This window comes from Pelophylax lessonae (genome assembly GCF_965119305.1).
Source record: "Pelophylax lessonae genome assembly, chromosome: 6".
Taxonomy (NCBI): domain Eukaryota; kingdom Metazoa; phylum Chordata; class Amphibia; order Anura; family Ranidae; genus Pelophylax; species Pelophylax lessonae.
The window spans coordinates 66,310,151-66,333,176 of NC_138773.1; the positions used below are offsets into that span (position 1 = coordinate 66,310,151).

The 23,026-nt window shown below is 42.1% G+C and overlaps 1 protein-coding gene across 1 annotated transcript in view; it reads left to right on the plus strand.

The window, feature by feature from the left end:
- Positions 1-22,276, plus strand: part of PRKCB (protein kinase C beta) — a 394,269-nt gene extending 371,993 nt beyond the window's left edge. The window contains exons 16-17 of the mRNA XM_082260216.1: positions 8,564-8,704; positions 21,530-22,276. Of these exons, the coding sequence (XP_082116342.1) occupies positions 8,564-8,704; positions 21,530-21,688 (300 nt within the window). The 3' untranslated portion in view covers positions 21,689-22,276. The remainder of the gene's footprint in view (positions 1-8,563; positions 8,705-21,529) is intronic.
- Positions 22,277-23,026: the final 750 nt, after the last annotated feature.

A 23,026-nucleotide genomic window follows, 5' to 3' on the forward strand; every position in this document is an offset into this window, starting at 1 on the left:
AGGTTTTTCTATTATATAGTTGCTGGTAGAGCTAAAGGAGGTTGTAAAATGCGTGGCCAGATTAACTGCTGTCTTAAAGTCATGATAAACCCACAATCATTTATTTTTACAGGACAATGTAAATATTCATAACATTTTACAGACAATAATTTTTGGTGGGATGTTTATATTTCACTTGCATGATCTGCTATACTCTATTGAAAGTATTAGACACACAGGGTACCCCATTCTATTGGGAGAATGTGAGATCCTGAAGTCCGCTTTCGTGATGAACAATTGTCATCTATTCAGGGACAAAGCTAGGATGTTACACTTGATGACCCCCCCCCCCCGCCCCCCAGCTCCTCAAACTTCTCACCTTTTCTGTAGTCAGGAGAGGCACTGCCAACCTCCTCTTCATAGACCACTCTTTGTTTCAGTGTTTCTATACATCTCCGTCTCATGCTTTTCCCACTACATTCTGTTGTAAACCCCTACCTTCACCTATATTTTTAAAAATCCCTTCATAAGTACCTGAAATTCTGCAGTTTTCTGGTTGGCCATGTGACGCCAAGGGTTCCCCTTCTAGTGATGGATGTTCTTTGCACATGGACTGCTCAGCACTTGCAGAATGATTTGTTAGCAGCATTCCATCCAGAACTGTGAGCCCAAACTGTCATGATGACAGGTCCACAGGGGTGCGTCCATTACCGCCTGCTGAGCTCACAGGAAGCGGGTTGGATGATACTTGAAGGACATGTAGTGGGTCTGCGGGGGACAGCTCCGAAGAGGAAGGAGGTGGGTATTTCAGGGAGAGCTTGCTTGTTTCATTTTTTTTTTTTTTTTTACGAGTGCTGGGTTACTTTTTTTTTTTTTTTTTATTTAAATTAGTGTTTGGCTTCAAGTGTACATAATAATCCATATAAAGCAGTGCTGTCTATCGTGGTTGATGTCTAGCTACAGATTAGAAAAAAAATGTAGGGATTGCCTGAAAAAAGGATTATAGATTGGACAGCATTGTAATATCAGAACGGATTCAGAGGAAAACCTCACTGCAAACTTGTTTCTACAGTCTAGTCCGTTCCACGGTTTGCCTATTCTGTGCAGCACCTGGATCCATCCCACCCCCGCAGTTGTAAGGAGGGGGCAGTCAGCTTGTCTATAATTGTCTGTGTGCGTGTGTGTTTTTCTCGTCTTTTAAATGCCGTGTGAATCCAAAGTGAAATGACAGTGATCCAAACATCTGCTTGGGATGTCCCTGTGCTTGGGCTGACGCTCCTCAACCACAGGCAGCAGAAATAAGTGAGTGGGAGATGGCGATGACTGGCAGCCATAGGCAGAAAGTAGTTCCTGTGGTGTGGCTATTAGCACAGAGAGAAATTCCGATGATCTGAAGCCTAAATATAGAGTGATTGCCGTGCTTCTTTCCAAAAGTGGGTTGTTTATGTATGCACACTTTGTTATATTGCATTGTTGCACACTTTGTACTGTTTCATGAGTATATACTGTCATCCATACTAACACACCCTTATAGCCAGTTTGATCATATGCAAGTTGTGAGGAAAAAATAGAGCACTTGGGAAATATACAGAGATCCAGAGAGAACATACATAGTTTTGCACCCAAGCACTTTCTTAAATTTCCTTTAGTTTGAGCTTGTGTTGGAGGTACATTCTCTATGCTCCTTTCGCCTCACGCAGAAACATGCATGTTCATACACAAAGCTTCAGGAAAAAAAAACGTCTTTTTTTATGTTTATTTTCCAAAATTTATGGAACAGCAAGAGAGTATTTGTTTTAGTTGTACTGTGCATTCTTCTTTAATCATTGCAAATGGGTTATAAGCCCATTGTGTGTGGTGAAACCAAGATAGGATTAATCCCCTGTTTATCGTGTCTACTAGATTGTGGTGAGTACTGGGCATCGGCATTTGCCCACCCCCCAAGTGGCAGCTAGTGCGCCTGTGAGAACCGGGGCTTACTTCTTCTGCACCACCTCATTCTGAGTGGGTTGGAGACATTGTTGCAGCTGCGCATCCTTCCTCTTTGCAGAGGAGACATTGGGCTGCCATCATCTCCTGGATCTCTCTGGGCGCAAACTACAACCGCTGTTGTCAGAATATCTGGGTTACTGCAACCTACAAGTGGTTTGCACCAAGGTATTCTGCCTCCCTCTCCTGCTACGGTGGTTGTGAATACCCCTCTGGGGACATTTGCACAAGCGTGGCAGGTCACAAGAGCAGGGTCAGATGGATTTGCTAGCTCACGGACCTGAAGGACAGGGACCTTTCGGATTCACTTATCTCTGCCCTCCTGAAAGGAATTCCCCTCCTCAAAGTCTTCCATCCCACCTGGAAAGTCTACTTGCTTGTTGCGAGTCAAGCAAGTACTCTATGAAACATACTGGGGGTTATTTACTAAAACTGGAGAGTGAAATATTTGGGGCAACCCTGCATAGAAACCAATCAGCGTCCAGCTTGTATTGTCAAAGCTTAATTGAACAAGCTGAAGTTAGAAGCTGATTGGCTACAATGCACAGCTGCACCAGATTCTGAGTGCACCAGTTTTAGTAAATATACCCTATTCAGTCTTCCTTGCAGTCCAGTGTGTAAAAACATCTGACCTTAAATATTAAATGAGATATTTCTGCCTTGGCGATTCTGTTTGAGACCTTTGGCCTCACTCACTAGTTAAGGCATTTGTTGAGGGTGGAGCTCAAATCTCCTTGTTCCCTTTCCTGTTCCTGTGTCCTCCTGAAACCCCAATCTGGTCCTCTTGAAACCCCAATCTGGTTATCTCGGTTCCTAAAGATACCCTTTGAACCAATTATTGATATTCCCTTGTCTGACCTTACCCATATGGGGCTCTGAAATAAAGACATTATCCTGTAAGGAGTCTTAGTGTTGCACAAGGGCAAAGTTGACTGCAGGACTAAGGCCTCTTTCCTCTCAAGGTTGGGTGTCTCTGCCTGCCACCTCAATCAAGACTTTGTCCGTTCTTTATATCCTGCTTCAAAACAACTGTCATAATGATTAGAGGAGAAGTTCACTTTTTTGAACATGTTACATGTTCCATCCATATTAAGGGTGGAACATGTAACATGTTCCAGCAGCTGCAGCCTCTCATCACTATTTGAAAAAAACATGCAGGGCCCTGCACACGCGGCCGCATCATTTGTGAATGACTTGAACTATACAAATACCATCAGCCTTTGTGGCTGACGGCTTGTAGTTCTGAATAGACTGTGAGGACGCTTGTTCTTAGTGACTATTTGTCACTGAGATAGAGAATTATGGAAAGCCAACATTTTACGACTATCGCCAGAATAGCTGGTGAGTGTAAAACTTCCTTTGGTGACACCTTTTCTGCCTGCCTAAGCTGGGTATCTCACTTTTGTGGAGATTTCTTCTCACTTGCACACTCATTTTATCTTCAGAGCACCTGGGTACCCCCAAAACCCATGTGCTTTATACAAATAATATTCCTAACTTGTAGCCAATATATGTCCCACCTCTTCTTCTCAAGCCGTGCCTTTGATTTGGCCAGTATGCAGGGAAGAATAGGAGGAGGTGAGCTAAATATCTGCCACAGAATTTGTAGTTGGTGTTTGAATACATCATCCAGATTTCAAAATGCATATAGGGCCTAGAACTTTTTTGTTTATAAAGTAGAGAATTTGGAACACCCCTGTCACATTTTTTGACACTTTGGGCCAATTAGTGGGATTTCTCCTAACTTCCTGTACCATAAACACAATAGGAAGTAAGAAAATATTTCTCCAAAGTGACATTGGTGACCTCACATAAACCTGTTCACCATCCTAGGTCTTGTGGTCTTTCAAACTTGGCATTTGCTCATATTAATCCTAAACAATACCATCCAAAGGCTCGGTTAGTGTCACCCCTCTCATAATAGGCTTTACTGACAGATAATGTGACCTATGCCATGGAATAGGTCAGCTGATGTGGACCAGAATACTGTAGAATTCCTTCATTCCAAAAGAACCTGAATCTTTTACTATAAGGGTCCATTCAGACTAGCGCGACTTGTCGGTTGCTCGCCATTGATTAGCACAGGACCCGTTCTAATAGGAGCGACACAAGTCGCTCCGACTTAGAAAAAGGGTCCTGTACTACTTTGGGGCGACCTGGAGGCGACTTGCATTGACTTCAATTATATGAAGTCCGTGCAAGTCGCGCCGAAGTCGCGGTGCACGCTGTGCACCACGACTTCACAGGTCGCCCCAAAGAGTGTAATCGCGCCAGTCTGAATGGGCTGTAAATAAATTGCAGGTATATTTATTTATTTTATTTATTTATCTATTAAGCTGACTTTTTTGATGAACCTGTTTGTGACTCTTCAAAAGCTTCAGCTTTGTATAACACTTCTAAAAGATTGCCATTTAGATGGGTATTGAATGGGCAGCTTATATATATATATATATATATATATATATATATATATATATATATATATATATATATATATAATATAATTTTTTTTTTTTTTTTTTTTACAAAGGGACTGCGCAATCTTTTATTTTGTTTTTCCTACAATTGGGCATGACCGCTCCTATTACTTTTTTACTGTTTCTCGAAGTGAGGAAGTGAGAACCCATTTATACAGTATATGGAAGTTGTATGACTGCTTCTATTAAAACACTTTATTATATCTTTTGTGCATGTACAGCGTCACACCAATTTTCCTTTTTTTCTCACATTTATGTATTGTTGTGTGTCTACCCCCCCCCCCCCCCCCCCGGGCTGGGATTCTTAAGGGCAATCAAAACACTCTGTGTCTTGATAGTGTCCTGAAGCATTCAGCGCTGAAAATTAGCATAATGGGTGTGAAGCGCACCGCGTAAATGCTAATCTATTCCAGCAAGGATGCACCCTCAGGCTTTACACCTCTATCATGTGGGGAGGGTAGAGGCACACATGTTGGGCACACATGAGCTGGCACGTGCCTGCATATTACAGACACACAGATTGATGCACAGAAAAGGGCTCCCAGCACAAGTGCTTGTGCAGGCTGATTGCAATCGATCTTCTCCGCCATCCAAAGCAAGCTAATAGGAAATGGCTGGGCATTGCTGGTGAGCCATAATGTCTCCCCAGAACTCCGCTGTAAGGCACTGAGTCACATCCGCTGCGTCAGACATTCGCATCCATGCATCGTGCTGACTTGATCAAGTCAAAGCACGGCATAAATCTGGCCTATTCTAATCTTTTTATGATTAATGAACTGGTACACCCTAGAATAAACCTTTTTAAAGTGATTTTAAAGTTTGTTTGTTTTTTTCGTTAATCACAAATATGTTCTACTCATCTTCTCTGCGCAATGGTTTTGAACAGAGCGGCTCCAAAACTCCTCTTCTGCATTCCCCAGCCAGTGCTTTTGGTTCTTTCTCTTCTCTGGGTCCCCCCCCCCATTGCAAGCCACTTGCTATGGTGGCACTTGTGCAGGCGTGATGCCTAGCTGTGTGTGTGTGTATTGACACACAGTGTGACTCAACCCAAACCCCTGATTCCCTCCTCACAGGCATTGACTGACAGCAGCAAGAGCCAATGGCTCCCATCAGTAAAGAGAAAGGTGAAGAGCTTCTACAGATGGGCACAGCGCTGGATCAAGGTTGGCTCAGGTAAGTATTTAGGGGCACTGAGGGGAGCAACATTTGAAAGGTTTGAGCCCCCTCTCGATGCAGCGATGTGCATGGGAGCCTCAGATGTGTCTCTCTCGTCATTGGCTGAGGCACAGCAACATGTGCCAGTGGCTCCAACTGCTGTCAATCACAGCCAGTGAGCTATTTACGAGAGAGCGTGAGGAGGGGGCCAAGCCGCGGCTCTATATATTTTATGGATGCATATAGTGGGGTTCAGTAGCGAGCACGCACCAGTGCCCCAATAGCAAGCGATTTGCTATTGGGGGCACTGGTCAAGGGGAAAGAGCAAGGAGTGTCGGCGGGGGGGGGGGGGGGACCCGAGAAGAGGAGGATTGGGGCTGCTGTGTGCAAAACCACTGCGCAGAGGAGATATGTAACACATTTGTTGTTTTTAATGAAAAAAAACAAGACTTTACAATCACTATTAAAGTATGATTTTCATTTCAAAGTTACACTGGTCCTGCTTGAGCCAAGTATGCATATGCCATACTTGTTGGCAGTGGAGACTCACTGTAGCAGTCACCACCACTACAGTACTCACTGCTGTCTTTTTGGTCCATGTCGAACAACTGCTCTGCTGCAAAGTAACCACAGGGCATTGCTCGCTCAGCACAGGTGTGGTTCACAGATCATCTTGCATTTTTCTAAGTTTAATGCAAAGGGTTCTCTACTTTGTCTAAGTTGGACTGAAGTAACCATACTATAAATTCCATACTTTGAGTTCAGCTTTATATCTGCAGATTTGAAAAAATATTATGATTTACGTTAAAGTGGAACTAAACCCATCAATTTACCTGTTTCGCAAAGCAGTTAAACTTAAGTCATGTCATGAATAAGAACATCACAGTTGCTCATTGTCTAAACTGAACTGTCAAGCCATCAAATGGCTGTTGTCATAACTGATCACATGTGCAGCATCATAGCAAATGAAGATCACACAAAGGCTAAGATAACCAATTCATTGGCTGTTAAGGATAGGAATGTTTAGTTCTGCTTTAACATGTGTAAAGCTTTAATAAGATGTGAGTGGTCGGCCTCATATCTACTTTAACCTGTTGACAGCTGCAAAAGAGTGGGCTTTAAAGGAGAAGCTTTCCCAAAGCTCTTTTGGGCATACTTCTGTGCACAGAAGTATAAGTGTACTCCTGCGAGACAGATTTAGCCAACAGTGGGATAAAACGCACTGTTGGCTGATGTCATAGAGGCTCTGCAGGAATCCCAACAATAATGTCAGCATCCACCCAGATGCCTGACTAGCAGCTGACTCATCCTCCCAGGGCATCGCTGAGAGCCTAAACCAGCTGCTGTCGCCCCCTTCACAGCCCGGTGCTCTGGTGAGTGCTGGAGGGGCACAGCACAGAGCTGGTGACTGACAGTCATGGCTCTCTATTCAGAGCAGACCAGAGAACTAAGTGATCAATGGCCTTTGATCCCTCAGTGTAGAGCCATCTGGGGACAGCAGCAACTCAGATTCATGCTTTGGGTGTCTAGGTGAGTTTGTATGTTTTTTTTTTTTTTCTTTGGATCCCACACTTCTTTTTTTAACACACACTCTCCAGACATATGGGTCACTAAATGTCCAATTTTTGTGTGCCTAGAACCCTCTCACTGCGTGCTCCCAGCACAGAGACCGAGCTGTCAAAAACTGTTTTTGATCCCCACTAATAATCAGTACAAGACAGGGCCAGCTCACGATCATGTAAACCACTGTTATAGCCAATCACAGTGGTCATATGATCACTGGTCATTCCCATTCTTGGTGTTCTGAATCCATCTGCCCTTAGCACAAGCGTGCATGCAGGAGGGTGTGTTTAGCTGAGAAAGCCCCTCTTCCCCTCCTGAAGACTTCTGGGATGTATGACCTCAGTTGCTCATTCAAAGAAAACCAGCAAGGAACTGAAGAAATGTAAAAAAAAACAAAAGTATAAAATGAGGCAATATGATATACCTTCCTATCTATTTACTAATGCTAGCAGAATGAGGATTAAAAATAGCAACGTTGATTGAAAGTGTGAAGTTCCAATGGAAATGTCTTAAAAAATATGACCATGTGCTCCTTATTATCGAAATACAAATTGCTACATTGTGACTGAACAACTAGCAGTTGGTTTACATTATAACTTGTTTAAAAGATGAATACTATAAATGCCAATAAAATGATTACTGCAGTTCTATATGCATAAAAGACAAAGTAAATGGCACAGATAAACATGGTTTCATTGTGTGTAAGCCTTACTTTTTTGATGTGCATTATGTGAAAAAAATAACAATAATTATTACAGGCTAACTCGCAGCAAGACTCTTTGATTTATTTTATTACGTAAATCTGTGTAAGTCACATTACCTGTGAATTCGGCAGCTTGTTTTTTGAGTAACAACAACCATTTGTGCACAGCTGTGCTGCCTCCATGGACTGCAGTGACATCCACTAGCGTCTGTAGCACATCTGCTCCACTCCAGCACATCTCAGGCTCGCTTCTTTCCGTGTCACTAGCAACAGAATTGGTTGCTAAGCAGAAACATGCAGCATCTCATCTGCGGCCTTGTTACTCGTGCAGTAAAATTTATTCTGATTACTTTAAGGACTGCAGAACTTGGCAGTATACTTAGCGGTATCTTGGGGGCATTAAAGGGAATTAGAACGGTATAACTTTTGTTTTTTTTCTGGCTGAAAGTGGCTGGAGCTGCACTTTAATTTTCAGTTGAGAGCTTGTATGGCATTCCTTCTGCATCTGCCACAAGTTGCCAGGTAATAGCGGAGGTGACCAGAGGATGTTGGAGGGCTTCAATCTAATGAGGTTCATGTACATGTGTTCCATAGATAAGTAAATATTCATTAAAATGAGAAATGTGACAAGCGCTAATTTTAAACTTTCATTCCTCACTTATCTGTCATAATTAAATGAGGTTTTATTTCTCGGTAGCTTATGACGAAACATCCCGGCAAACGCTTGGGCTGTGGGCCAGAAGGAGAGCGAGATATAAAGGACCACGCATTCTTCCGATATATAGACTGGGAGAAGCTTGAGAGGAAAGAGATCCAACCGCCCTACAAGCCAAAGGCGGTAAGCTGTCCCTGCAGTATCACGCCTCTATCCTCTACAACCTTACGCTGCCGTCTGTGCCAAACTCGCTGTGTTCTGTGTGCTTGCATATTTGTGGACACTGTGGTTGTGGTGCGTGTTTTATGTGTCATTGCGCTCTGTGTGTGTTCACTCTATGGCTCTGTGTGTGGCAGTGTGGTCCGTGTGGTCAGTTTCGTGTATGTTTGCACACAGTATATGTACATCGCGCATCGCATAGACTTTGTCTTGGTCATAAGGTTGTAACAGTTGAAGGAGACTTCTCATTTAACTTAAATTATTCTCAACCCTGGCCAAATCTACCTTCCCAGCTAAAATAGCATTTTCTCTTTTTTTATATTTTTTAAGCTGTAAAATTCTATAAATAAAACCTATTTTTACAACAGCGTGTATCATAATTGGACAGGCTTTTGTAGGTGGGCCTGTCACAGCAGATATAGTACCTTTTTTATGATTTTTTTTCTTTAAAGTGAACCTCTGCCCAGATTATACACACTAAAGTATTTAAATATTCTGAACAAGCAGTGGGAGCAGGTTAAAATAATGTCTCATTCTCTTATGTAGCTATAGGCATTGTGGAAAAATTACTCTTCGATTTTACAACAGAGGCATGAACATTTCAACTCCTCTCCCCTTTGTTTTCAATGTAAGCAAAATCTTGGCAGCCTGACAGCTCTCCTAACACACAGCAGGTGCTGTAAACTGTTAGAGAAAATAAAAGCCAACTTTTTGATCTTTAAGGAGGAATTGCTTCAGGGTACAATCCGCTAGTGAGGTCAGTGAGGCCTAATTTTAAGGAGGAATTGCTTCAGGGTACAATCCGCTAGTGAGGTCAGTGAGGCCTAATTTTAAAACTCTTTAACTGCTTGTTTATAATATGTAAACATTTTAATGTTCATAGTCTGGGCACAGGTGCACTTTAATTTCTTTTTGTGCTGCCTCCCACTTCCCATCCCTCCTTTCTGCCTTTCCAACTTTCTAGTTATCTATCTAAAGAAATTGGATACATAGTGGCCTCCATCTTGGCACTGGAAAACATCTTCTGTTTAAGCAGTTAGGTAAGGTCTTTTTAACACTAGGCTTCATGGATCAGAATCTTTGAAGGAGACCTTCTCAGACAGTCATGATTACCATAGCAGCAACCAATGGGATTATCCCTAATGCAGGAGAAAATAAGCTAGAATTTGATTGGTCAGAACAACAGTTTTTTTTTTTTAAATCAGAATTTTAGATTTTAGTCTGTTAAAGCCTAAATCACTCAAGACACAACATTGTAGTATGTTTTTGGGAAGAGCAGGAAAAGGTATATGGGCCCAGTGTTTTATTGCCGTCTGTGTTCCCTATTAAGGAGATTCCCCTAGTCTCTCCAATGGGGACACAGGCAAAAACACATATTTAGTATATGGAAAAAGGGGGTTGTACTGGTGTGTCCATGGCTTCCTGATCCAGTGACAACTTCATCCCCGTTGTACAGTTGTCGCAGGGACGGGTAGTGAGGGAGATCTCCTCGATGATGTAACAAGTAAAAAAAAAAAAACCTGATGGAAATTTTACCTCCACCTCAATTCATCCAAAACTATAAAAAAAAATTATGAAGTTTACAATCTAAAAACTGAGTTTTCGCTGCTAGTATTCCCCCAATAATAGTAGTACAAATTACTCTATAAAACTTTCTAAGGTTCATCCCTAGACCCAGACTCCCCAGCTTGTTTTCAAACTTCAAGTTATTCTTATATTGTCCTATTGGCCAAACTTTGCTGCCACTCTTGCACTAAAAAAAAGAAAAACCAAAACAAAAAGTCCATGCCCTTATCTAATAAACCAAAGTGGTGTGAGCCATACTAAATAATTAGACGTTGACATTATGTAGTTAACTGTGAAGCGGTTTTGTGGATACTGGAGCTTTGAAATGTGCCCCCTAGTGGTTATAGGCTCTGCACTTGTCACCTGAAAAGGCACTGTCACTTTGCCCATGCTGGGAAAGGTGATCATGTCTATGGAAAGGGCATCTGACTCCTGTATGCAAATTTTACATCTGCCATGCTTGCAGCTTTTTGCACTAAAACCATTCATGTCGGTGACCCAGGGGAGTGGTGACAGCAATCTTCCAGTCATGTGACTGTGCTTGAGTATAGGGATTAGCTGCTAGGCACTGTTGCAAAAGACAGGGTAGTATATGCGGGTTCAAAGGTACTCTTTTTGCCTTGTCCTGTCACTTTGCCCTTTGTAGGAAAGATAACAAGGGGGAGATTTAAGGGCTCTTTCACACAGGTGGACTGTTCATTTTCGCCTGTCCGTTTTTTTGGCGGATCTGAATGGTCCCCCCCCCCATGCATCCCTATGGGGGCATCGGATGTCAGCGGAGACATGTCCGCTGACATCCGATCCGTCAAATCTGGACGGATGGAAACCCTATTTTCCATCTGTCCAGCGGATGGGATCCGACCGACGGTCCGTTCCCATCCGATTCCCCCATAGAGATGTATGGGGAACTGACAGCTGTGTCTCTGCACACAGCGCGGAGACACAGCTGTCATCCTCCTGCTCAGCTGGGGATCGGCGGATCGATCTCCCGCTGAGAAAAATTGAGTCCGGACGGGCTGTGGGAAAAGGGCCTAATAAAACACAGAATCTGGTGCAGCTGTGCAAAGTAACCAATCAGCTTCTAACTTCAGCTTATTCAGTTAGGCTTTGCCAATAAACCCTAGCAGCTGATTTGTTACTGTGCATAGCTGCACCAGATTTTGCTTGTGCCAGTTTTAGTAAATCTCCCCCAATGTCTCTTAAAGGGTATTAAGGCTTACACATTAAAACCTATGAACAGAGAAACCTGAAGGTGTTGCCTTTTTAAAGTAGAAGTAAAATGCGTGTGAAGGCGCAGATGAAACCTGCCACCCCCTGACTCCTGATACTAGTTTGGGAGCAGGAACAGTCAGAGAATGGCAGCTTCTGCATGAGGTTTGTCACTCGAGTATTTTGCTTCGTGACTTTAATCCCTTTAAAATGGCCCGTAGAAAAACTGATGGAAGAGGATTTATTGCCGCGCAGTTGGCATCTTCTGTGCACCTGTCTGATTTTCAGCATTTGAAGGTCTATGGAATGCTGACATGGAGGGTGAGGAGGAGGAGAGGTCACGTGACCGCTTTTACCCCTCCCCCCGACTCCGGTTTGCCTTTCTGTGACCTATTTTAGTGTGAGCAGGAGAAGCTAAGGCATTCTGACAGTTTACAAGACAGCAGCAGTCTGAATAATTCAATCTTTGTAGTTTGCAGTTAGATTTATTAAAAATGCACCATCTGTTTTGCTGCTTCTTCCTGAAAGGTATACGCTGCAGAACGGTATGCATTTATTACATAATGCCCCAGCATACGGCTTGTGGTTTTAATCACATAAATGGCTGCGGTTAAAAAAAAAAAAAACATCCTCATAATTAAAATAGAAATGTGTATCTGAGGATGAGTTCTGAGGGCCTAACTTATCTAAGAGTCTAACCAAAAAGTTGTCCCCATCTGTGTCCTTCACAATTTCCATTTCTCTTTCCCAATGCATTATGGGAGAATGAGAGAATGAGCCTGATTTCTAGGTCCTAAACAGATTGTCTTAGAAGGTTGAATTCACAAAGCTACAGCAAACATTTGCAGCAACAGAAGCTAAAATTATTATTCACTCTATAGAAAAATAACAATCACCATGACAAATGACACGTGCGTTATAGCTTTACGAAATCAACCCACTGCATTAGATATATGAGGCTTTGAGCCTTCTTGCATTGCTTTTGCATTTGGGTTCTCTTAAGGTTCTCTTAAAAGTCACATATTCATGGAAGAACTGTAAAAGATTGGCATGTGCCTGGCCGCATCCCCTCTGTAAGACAGGAGATTTTTAATTGCTCAGTCAGTTGACATTAAGATCTCGATGGTTGTCACCTCTTGGTTTTAGTGTGCCACAGCTGAGTCATTTGAACACAAAGGGTTTAAGGCAAAATAAAAAATGAAAGCAACCAAGGCTTGTTACTATGGTGGGCAATGCAATGTGTCCACTTTAAAGTAATCCAGTGCCTAGAATTTGCATACTGAAGTAATTACATATTCTAAACTATGCACTTTAAAACAAGCCCTCATTCACCTACATACCTATAAGCATCTGGGAGAAATCTGTTTTAAAAGTTCACTGAAATCTTAGCTGCATTTTCTGTATACTACAGCAGTGTTTCTGATAGTTTTTCTGTCGAGGAACCCTTTAAAATTATAGACAATCTCAAGGCACCCTTTAAATTATGGACAGTCTCGAGGCACCCCATTCTAAAATGTAAAAAGCTATTCTAATAGCTTTACATAATACAGCATCATCAATATCTAGGACACCAAACGTGAGAGGGGATTTATTCTTCCAAAGCAAATACGCTTTTGCATACTGGTACTGACTTGTACTCCAATGTTTCTCTTCGCCCTCAATTTCTCTCCATCAGTCAGCTAATTTCACCCCAGTGCTGAGGGAGAGGGGCACAGGAGGGTCAAACAAGGATGCTGTGGAGGCGACAGACATTCTCATTAACCACTTGCTGATCAGCCACCGTACTTACATTGCGGTAGGTCGGCTTTGTCCCACGAAACAATGTACCTGTAGGGGACGCGTGCACGCCAATTGACTACAGGGGGAGCCAATCAGCGGGTCACTAGGACACTAGGCAGCAGAAGCCATCGACTTCTTAGCAATGAAGGATGGTAGACGGCAACAGATGTCTGTCTTGGCAACAGGAAGCGGCTAGGCGATAGAAGCCATTAGCATCCTAAAACAAAGACACTAGGTGGCAGAAGTTGCCTGCATCCTGGCAATGAAGAACACAAGGTGGCAGAAGCAACCTGCATCCTAGCAACACAAGGAGGCTAGGTGGCACAAATCACCTGCGCACTAGCAACAGCACAATGTTAGGTGGCGGAAGCCACTTGTGTCCTAGCAATGAAGTACACTAGGTGGCAGAAGCCCCTGTATCCTAGCAACAAAAGGACACTAGGCGGCAGAAGCCGTCAACATCTTGGCAACAGAAGGACATTGGGTGGCAGAAGCTGCCTTTGTTGTGGCAAAGAAGGACATTTATACAGGGCTTCAGGGCTTTTTATTTCTAGAAACTAAATGGAGTAAATGAACGCAGACTATCTGGTTCTAGGGAATGGAATTAAAGTAAACTCTAAAGTAGAACTGTGGCCAGGCTTTGAACATTCAAAATATACAGTATACATATGCATCTGATAGTCTGGGAACTAGGGTTGCACCAATACTGTTTTTTTATCGGTGTGTACGAGCAAAGATACCTTTGCTTGCAGTTTTAGCCCATACAAAATGAATGGTCTCAAATCGCACTGCAAAAAATTGCATGTGATTTGAACAAGAATGCGGTGCGATTCCTGTCTGAATCACATGTGGTTTACCACACTGCTCCTGTGTGAGCGAAGGTTGAAATCACTGACAAGCTTGGGTTCACACAGGAGCGGTGGGGAAAAACTGCATGTGATTCGGACAGGAATCATACTGCATTCCAGTTCAAATCACATGCAGTTCTTCGCAGTTGAGATTTTGGCCCATTCATTTTGTATGGGGTCAAATTGCACCGCCAAGGCTTAGGTTTCAGGTATCGGAGCATTTGCACAAGTGCTTGTGCAAATGTTTTGTATCGGCATTGGTGCAACCCTACTGCTTACCTGTTTGTGGACAAAAAGGAGCCTGTGGTCCTCCATAACATACTAATCAAATGGGTTGATTTAATAAAATTGAAGAGTGTAAAATCTGGTGCAGCTTTGCACAGAAACCAATCAGCTTCCAGTTTATTGTCAAAGCCTAATTGAACAAGCTGAAGTTAGAAGCTGATTGGCTACCATGCAAAGCTGCACCAGATTCAGAGTGCTCCAGTTTTAGCCAATCTTCCCAAAGTGTCAGTTTTAAATACCATAATTTCTCCACCAGTCAGTTTCTGACATGCGTGGAAGTTTGAACCCCAGTTATTTGTACAGCACAGACATTCATTTTTTTTTATTTCTACTATCCTGTATTTCTTTAAAGTTGCACTCCAGGCAAAGCTACTATTAAACTATATTTATGGCCAAAGGATTTGTATTCTTGTCTATTCAGTCCTAAATTTTGCACAGCATGGCATACAGGACAGCCCGACTGGTGACCTTACCTTCCTCTACTGCAGTTATACATTAAAACCTGGTCAACTCAATGCTCCCAGCCTGTGATTGGACAGTGAAGGAGCAACAGTAAACTGATGAGCTTGGCAGCCTGCTCTTTTGCTCCTGTTACCATATTCCTTGTCAGTATATTTGCATGCAGTACACCTGGTTGGTTCCTAGTGCTGCCTCTCCTTTTACCCTTTTGAATTCTGTTGTGCAGGGAACTACAATAGGCTAAAACCAAATGATAAATATTGACTTACATTAATTACATTTAAAATGCATTTAATGATTATTAGTGAATACCTACCTGCATTATTCAGGGTGGTTTTTATATCTGCCTAGAGTTCAGCTTTAATGAAAAATAAGCCCACATAACACGTACCACTCTACATGAAACTTGCCCAACATTCACTGTTTAGTGGCTGCACATATTGGGTTAAGAAGCCTAGATCTAATGCCTAGTGAAACAATAAGTTGCATTTGTGTAGGGCCAGTGATTGAAAAGAGTACAGAGGATTGGAGCCTGGAAGCACATTTGCAGTGACGTTCCCCTGTGTATTCATTACACTTGTGCTCTTGCTGCAAATCTCCTCCGGTTCCATTTAGCACCTTCTGGTGGGCACAGAATGTCTGGGACAGTTTGTCACAGGCAGATGAGCACAAACGTGCAACTTGCACAAAAGGAGAAGCTAGACCGCCAAGTGCTAAATGACCCCAAAAAGGTCACTTAGTATTAAAGTAAATGTAAGGTCAGAAGGTTTTTTATCTTAATGCATTCTAAGCATTAAGATAAAAAGCCTTCTGTTTGCAGCAGTCCCGCTAATACTTACCTGAGGTCCCTCTCTGTTCAGCGATGTCCACAAGTGTCTCAGCAGTCCGAGATTCTCCCTCCTGATTGGCTAAGACACAGCAGCGGGGCCATTGGCTGCCACCGCTGTTAAAGTCAGCTAGCCAATCAGGAGGGTGCGACGGGGCTCCGTGTCTGAATGGACACAGGGAGCTGTGACTCGGCTCGGGTGCCCCCATAGCAAGCTGCTTGCTGTGGGGGCACTGAACAGGAGGGAGGGGCCAGGAGCACAGAAGAGGGACCCGAGAAGAATCAGGCCTGCTCTGTGCAAATCCACTGCAACAGAGCAGGTAAGTATGACATGTTTGTTATTTTTATAGGGAAAAAAAGAGAGTCTTTACATTCGCTTTAACACACAAAATCGTTGTTGGAATAAGATTCCAAGCCTGGAAAATAAAGTGACCCTTTATTTCCTTAACCAGTGAAAAGTAGCAGCTGGTGTGCTATGCAAACAGCAGCCCCTAACTTTGCACTTTTATTCCAAGTACAGTTTAAAAGGCAAACACAGAACCCTGTTGTCGTAAAGCTCTATTTATCCCCAATTTAGCAGAGCTGCACTGTCACTGTTCACTGAAACCAACAGGCGAGGCGTCTGCTGTACATAGGGGACTGTTAAATGCAGGTTGATGCAAGTAGCTGTAACAAGTACTATAGACTTTTACTACCTTGTTTTGGCAGTGCCAGTATACTCAGCAGGAACACTACTCAAAGGTTCATTGAACAGTGCAACGCTTAAACTGTGCTGAACAATGATGCCAATGTATCCTAACCATAGGGATGGCAGTTCATTGTATGCACTTGGAGTGTCTGTCACTTGTGAAAAATCTCATCCATGTATTCTGTATATTTATCAAATTATGACATTTTGTAATATATTTTTTGCCAAAATGGATTTCTTTTTAAGCATTACCTCTTTCCACAAAAATATTTGGCCTGACCCTCCGCTGAAAGTCTTTCCTCTAGTGATTGTTTATGGTTTATGACTTACTAAAAACTTGCCATACACTATAAAATCCGATTGTACAATCTTATTCAAATTACCCATAATATTTAAAGTGGATCTAAAAGCTGAAGTTATTTTTTTTTTTTACCTTCATGCATTCTATCACCTGTATCCCCCCCTTATACTTATCTGAGCCCATGGCGATCCACTGATGTGCACAAGAGCAGTGGCTCTCTCTGCTCTGTCCCTCCTCACAGGGCAGATCCACAGCGGCGGGAGCCATTGGCTCCCTCTGCTGTTAATCAAACACTGTGATGAGGGAGCAGGGGGCAGGACTGTGCCCCACTGTCTGTGTCTATGGACACAGGCTGGAAGGCTCTGGAGCGAGCACGCATGAGTACCTCTATAAAAAGCAGGGGCAGTGGATGAAGCGAAAGAGCCAGGATTGCCGCCAGGGGACCTGAGACGAGGAGGATTTGGCTGCTCTGTGCAAAAACCACTGCACAGAGCAGGTAAGTATGACATGTTTTTTTATTTTTGTTAAAAAAATTTTTACTTTAGAACCCCTTTAATAATTTATTATTATTATAATACAGGATTTATTTATCTCTAACAGTTTGAGCAGCAATTTACAGTATAAAATGGGACAGTACAATTCCAACACAGTTCAATACAAAAGGAAAAGGAGGGCCCTGCCCATGGAGATTATAAGCTAAAGGGAGAGAGAGGGGGGTGTTACAAAAGGTAATAGCTGCAGGGGGATGATCTGATGGAGGTGACCCAAGTAATGTTTTTTGGAGAAGGTGGGGTAGGCTTCCCTGAATAAATTATTTTTCAAGGATCGCCTAAAAGCAGACAGGATAGGAGCTGACCAGGCTTACTGGGGTAGGGAGTTCCAGAGCATGGGAGAGGTTATAGAAAAGTCCTGTAGGAGAGCATGGGAGGAGGTAACAATGGAGCTAGAGAGCTTGATGTCTTGGGAGGCGCAGAGAGGAGGATTTTGGCAATATCTACAGATAAGGTTGGTGATGTAGCTAATATATCGACAAAACTAAAACTAATTTGGTTTTAAATCAGGCAAGCCCCTGCACTACATAGTTGATAATAGATCTAAAGAAGATTGTATAGTAGTGTATGGTCAGCTTAAGGGAACGTACACATGACCCATCTTTGTCAAGTTGCACAGTGGTCACATCCTGCCTTAAGTTGAGAAGTGAGAACACCATTGTTTGACAAGCACTGGAGATGGCCAGACATTGCTGGTCATGATTACCTCTTTAGTATCCATCTTAGTGTATGGAAGATTTGCTTCACTAGGTGACTTTCAGCTCTCTTCCTTCAGGTGTACTGTGCTCTGCCAAATACTGCAAATCATTCAGGTGTCCATGTATACATGGTCTGAGGTTGTTGCCAGATATTTTTTTCTGCAAAGCCATCCACCATTGTGCTCTTAGCCAAGCGTATTGAAGGATCATGTGCTGAAAAACTGTGGTAAACAGCAGCTTTACTAAGATTGCACTTGTCCCTTCTTATTACCAATTGAGGCATCCACTGTACATATAGCCCCCCAAGCCCTGCCCCATCACTAAACTAAGGTTGCATCTAGGCCTGCTGCAGGTTCTGTTAATTGTTGTTCATAGTGGAGAGAGGTGGCTTTGGGTTCTGGGACAAGGTAAGGCCTTGGCTTCATAGCAACTTAAACACTGCTATCTGAGCCAAGATGGTCACCCTGTTAATGGAAGAAACAATCCCTGATCTTACTCCAGTGCTCTTAATGTTTTTAAAGAGTAGTGAGGGCAGCATGTAGTAAGTATTAAAAATCTTTGATCTTAAGGAATTGGAAAAAAAAAAAGAAAAAAATTTCCCCTGCTGTTTTAACAGCACAGTGCAGAAGTGCTACATTTTCAGAGCCTATAACCTCTAACAATGCAAAACACAACAATTATACAAAGATTGGTTAAGTGACACCAACATATAGAAGGTTTTCCACCACCAAGATGAATTTTATCTCCTTAAAATGGCCGACCATGATTTACCATGCTGAAACGAGACCAATTATTAGGAGTGGTACTTTTCCAGATAATTGTTAATTTCTCTGTGTCTCCATGGACGTACTTTTCTTAAGGACCATCAACAAGTCATTCCGATCACTTTCCACTTCACAAGCTGAAGAGACTCCCTCATCTAATACTTATAATTCGTTTCTCTCTTTCCCTGGGGAGCCACTTTAAGAACAGTTACAATTTGGATAAGCCTCTGTGCCTTTAACCAAGATCATTTCCAGGGATTTCCACATTCGTTAAGAGACATGGAGGAACTCTAGGTTTTAAAGAACCATGCAACCCAAAGCCAATGTTTCAGTAGCTTAAAAGCCCCCCTAATTCTCTGTATCCTAGTATAGGCAACAATATCTCTCTGTTGCAGTTATGGGGCTTACCTAAATTGGGTTACCTTTGTGAAGCCCAACAAGGGTGTTCCACTCTTGCTACTTCATTTTCCAGGATATAAAATAGAAGCATAAGGAATCATGAAAAAAAAAAAAACTGTAATTTCCTCAGTTGGGGGTTGGAGATCTCATCACCAGAATCCGCAGGAGATACAATTGACTCAAAAAACATTTAGTAAATTCTGAAATGTAAGGTTTTGTTAGACTTGCCTCTTGGTGCGCATTAAAGAAAAAATGTTGTTATGGCTGAAGCTATTATCTCAGGCAAGAAAGTTCCATGTGCTCCAGGATCTGGTCAGAAGAAAAAGCCTTAACAAAGCAGTTTCCATTTACTTGATGCAATATGGAAAGTCTGTTTTTAGAAGGTGATTTGTAATTGAATTACATTTTCTGTAACTAGTTAAACCATAAAAACATTCATGTTAGAATTGTGTCCACCATGGTATCTATTCTCCCTGAGAAATACTCACACTCTGTTCACCTGGTCAGCCCACCAGTCTGTCTTTATTGTTTTTGTCACAGGAAAGTTTAATGAAACATCATTACAGTTGGGCGCCATTTAAAAAAAGAAAAAGTCCAAGTTTCAGATATCAACCGATCGGGTACCAGTTTTCAGTTTCATGTCCGAAACAGCTAGGGTCTAATTAGTTGTTGTAGGCAACAATTCAACATTTTGTTTAAGTAAAGAGTACCTTTGTATCTACAGTAGATCTAACCATCTGGGTATATCAGTTGTGTTGTTTGAAGCATAGATCAAAATCTGCCATTCCCACCATTGTTTGGCAGCTTTTGGGCACTAAAGTTTAAAGTTTTTAACTTCCTGTGACAGTCTAGCCCTGAATCACACCATGTCACCACATTTCCTTTTCGGAATTCCCATGTCTTTTATGTTGTCTCCATGTTCTGCTCATGTCTATGCTGCTTTCAATGTAAGGGAGTCTGAATGGCTTCAGATTTGAAGATTATCATTTGAACAAAAAGAAATGATAGGAGCCCATTCATTACAATGCTTTTGATCTTGTACTTGATGCGTGGGCATTTTTGGCATGCATGATTTGCCTTGTTCTTGTGGAATTTTTGTTTCTAGGTATTAAGACAGAGTTCGAAGTCCAATTGCTTTAGAGCTCTTCTATTGAACAGCATGTGGAGTTTGTACATCAGTTGCTTGCTCTTAAGCATTTCTGCCTGCACTACTATATTGAAAGTATATCTAAATTCCAACATTTTAAGTTTGGAAAGTTTTAGGAAGGGTTAGGACCTCTGTCAGTTTTTTTTTTTTTAATATCTGTTCCTGCTTTATTCTTTCTATTTGTTCCAATGCCGATTGACATTGAGACTGGAGATGATAGCAAATCCAAAACATTGAGTTGTCATCGGAACAGGAACATCTTGGAAACTTGATCCGATGACAGCTGTATAAGAGAGAATATTTCTCACTTTCAATATAATACCCATCACTTCTGTTGTGTCTACAGGACAGAAACTGAAAGGAAATCTCCCCAATGGGACATAATTGGGGAAATAAATTCCTCACAGGGGTTTTAATCACCTCCTACGCTATCCAAAATTAAAAAGGAAACTTTGTCTTTCAATCTCCCTTAAGCTTTCGCTTCCATAATTAAAACAAAACATTTATAGCTGTGAAATCTGGATGGATGTACAAGTAGTGCTTAAACCTTAGAGATTTATAAATGGTAACGTTTGTGCTGGAACTCCGAGATCTTCCTGTAAACACATATTTTTCACATATGTTCAATGCACATGTATGCTTTATATTGAAGCTGCCATAGCAACTGACTAAATTATTTTAGGCTTTCATTCCTCACAATATAAGCTGATTGGGTATCCTGGACCATACCACTGGGTTTCCTTTTTATACTCCTTTATTGAGCACCCCAGAAAAAAACTTTTCACACATGGTCCACAAACTCAGTTTATGTTGCCTTAAAGGAACCCTTGAAATGTGTTGTGCACTGGAGAGTGGACGTTATCTCCTCATTGGTTATAGGGCAGCACAGACTGTAGGGGATTTGTTCTTTTTCTAGGTGTTTACCTAGAAAGTCCATTTAATTTCTACTCAGGCCCTTCCGCTACCCTAGTGATAAGTAAATCTAGTAAAGTAAACTGTCCAATCTAAGTGTAACCTGACTTTCCAAGCTGAAGAAGTACAGAGTTCCAAAAACAGTCCTTGGTATTATTTAAAGAGAATGTTCTAAATCATATCTTATCTGAAGCCATTAAAAATCTCTACGCACTCTACGTCTCTGTATCAAGTACCTCTCCTTTCTTCAGACTTCCTTTCTTTCACAATTTTGTTTTTATTTTTTTTATGATTATTATTTTTTTTTTACATTTCCCATGGTTTGTTTTTCTTTCCCCCCCCCCCCTCCTTCCATAGTGCGGCCGAAATGCTGAGAACTTCGACCGGTTTTTCACCCGCCATCCACCAGTGCTAACGCCACCTGACCAGGAGGTCATCAGGAACCTCGACCAATCAGAATTTGAAGGATTTTCCTTCATTAATGCTGAGTATGAGCAACTGGAGATGAAAGACTGATGAAATGGCTGCCTGTGTTTCCCGGGGTACCTACAGCTCTCAGCTGTTCCACTGTAAGCTTCCCTAGGGTGGCCTGGCCACACTGCTCACCCCACCAACCCTTTTACTTTGCGTTATTATAGCAGCCATCTTGCTGAGTACTGTATGTCTGATCCAGCGTGTGTGACTAGGCCTCACTGTTTACAGAGGGCCTGTTGTCTGTGTCTTGTTTATTCATCAGTAAGCCAAAAGACTAAGGCCTCCAGGGTGGAGTCTTTGAAGGTATAGCTTTTCTTGTTACCCTTAGTACCCTAGCAAATTAGTCTTATTCATTTTCCCATGCTGCAATAGAAACAAGGGTATCCAGAAAAGTTTTTCCTTTATGCACGTTTCATCTTGAGGCCTAGAACGTACGTTAATCTCTTGGATGCATTGACTAAGTTGACCATGAAGACTTGTGGCTAAAAATTTAAGCCGAATTCCCCTGGTGCAAGAGGACTGTGAATTTTTTTGGACAAGCAAGTTGCCTACTATTTGTATATCAATGTTGTAGCATTTGTTTTCCTGTCAAGTCCAAACGATAACAACAAATATGGGTTTTACTCCTAATCTGAAGCTTGTGATTTTATTGAATATCCCTAGAAAGTGAACATGATAGCAGATATCACTTTGCAGTTAATGAATAGATCTGTGCCCTAAACATTTCTTTGAGATTAAAAAGAACCTGTGATTAGGCTATGGACACTCAGGTACAAATATACTGTATATACAGAGGGTAAAATAAGTATTGAACACGTCACCTTTGTTCTAGGTAAATATATTTTTCTAAAGGTGCTATTGACATGACATTTTTAACACGTGTCGGTAACAACCAATGCAATCCATACATACAAAGAAACCAAAACAAATAAGTTCAGAAATGTAGTGCCGATTCACACTATAGCGATGTCAGACATCGCATGTGATTCACACCCCACCGCTATGCAAATCACAGGCGATGTCTATGCGATATGAATTTAGCCATACAGATTGTATGGCTGAATTCGCATCGCATTCGGACCTGTCGTGCAGGACCCTTTTTCTGGTCCGCGCCAGAATTGGATCGCATGGGTGTTCACATCCATGTGATCCGATTCCTGTCCGAATTGACAGTTCACACTGTGATATGCGAACTAATCTGGGGGGGGGGGGGGTTATTACATTTGCATTGACACCTCCAGCAGTTCCCATATAGCAGTGTAAACTGCCTGCAAGTCGGGGGCGAAGCGGGAGCCCGCAGTGGATTTGCAGGGTTCCCACATCGTAACAATGTGAACCGGCACAAAGTTGTGCATTAAAATGGAATGTTTGGGATTATTG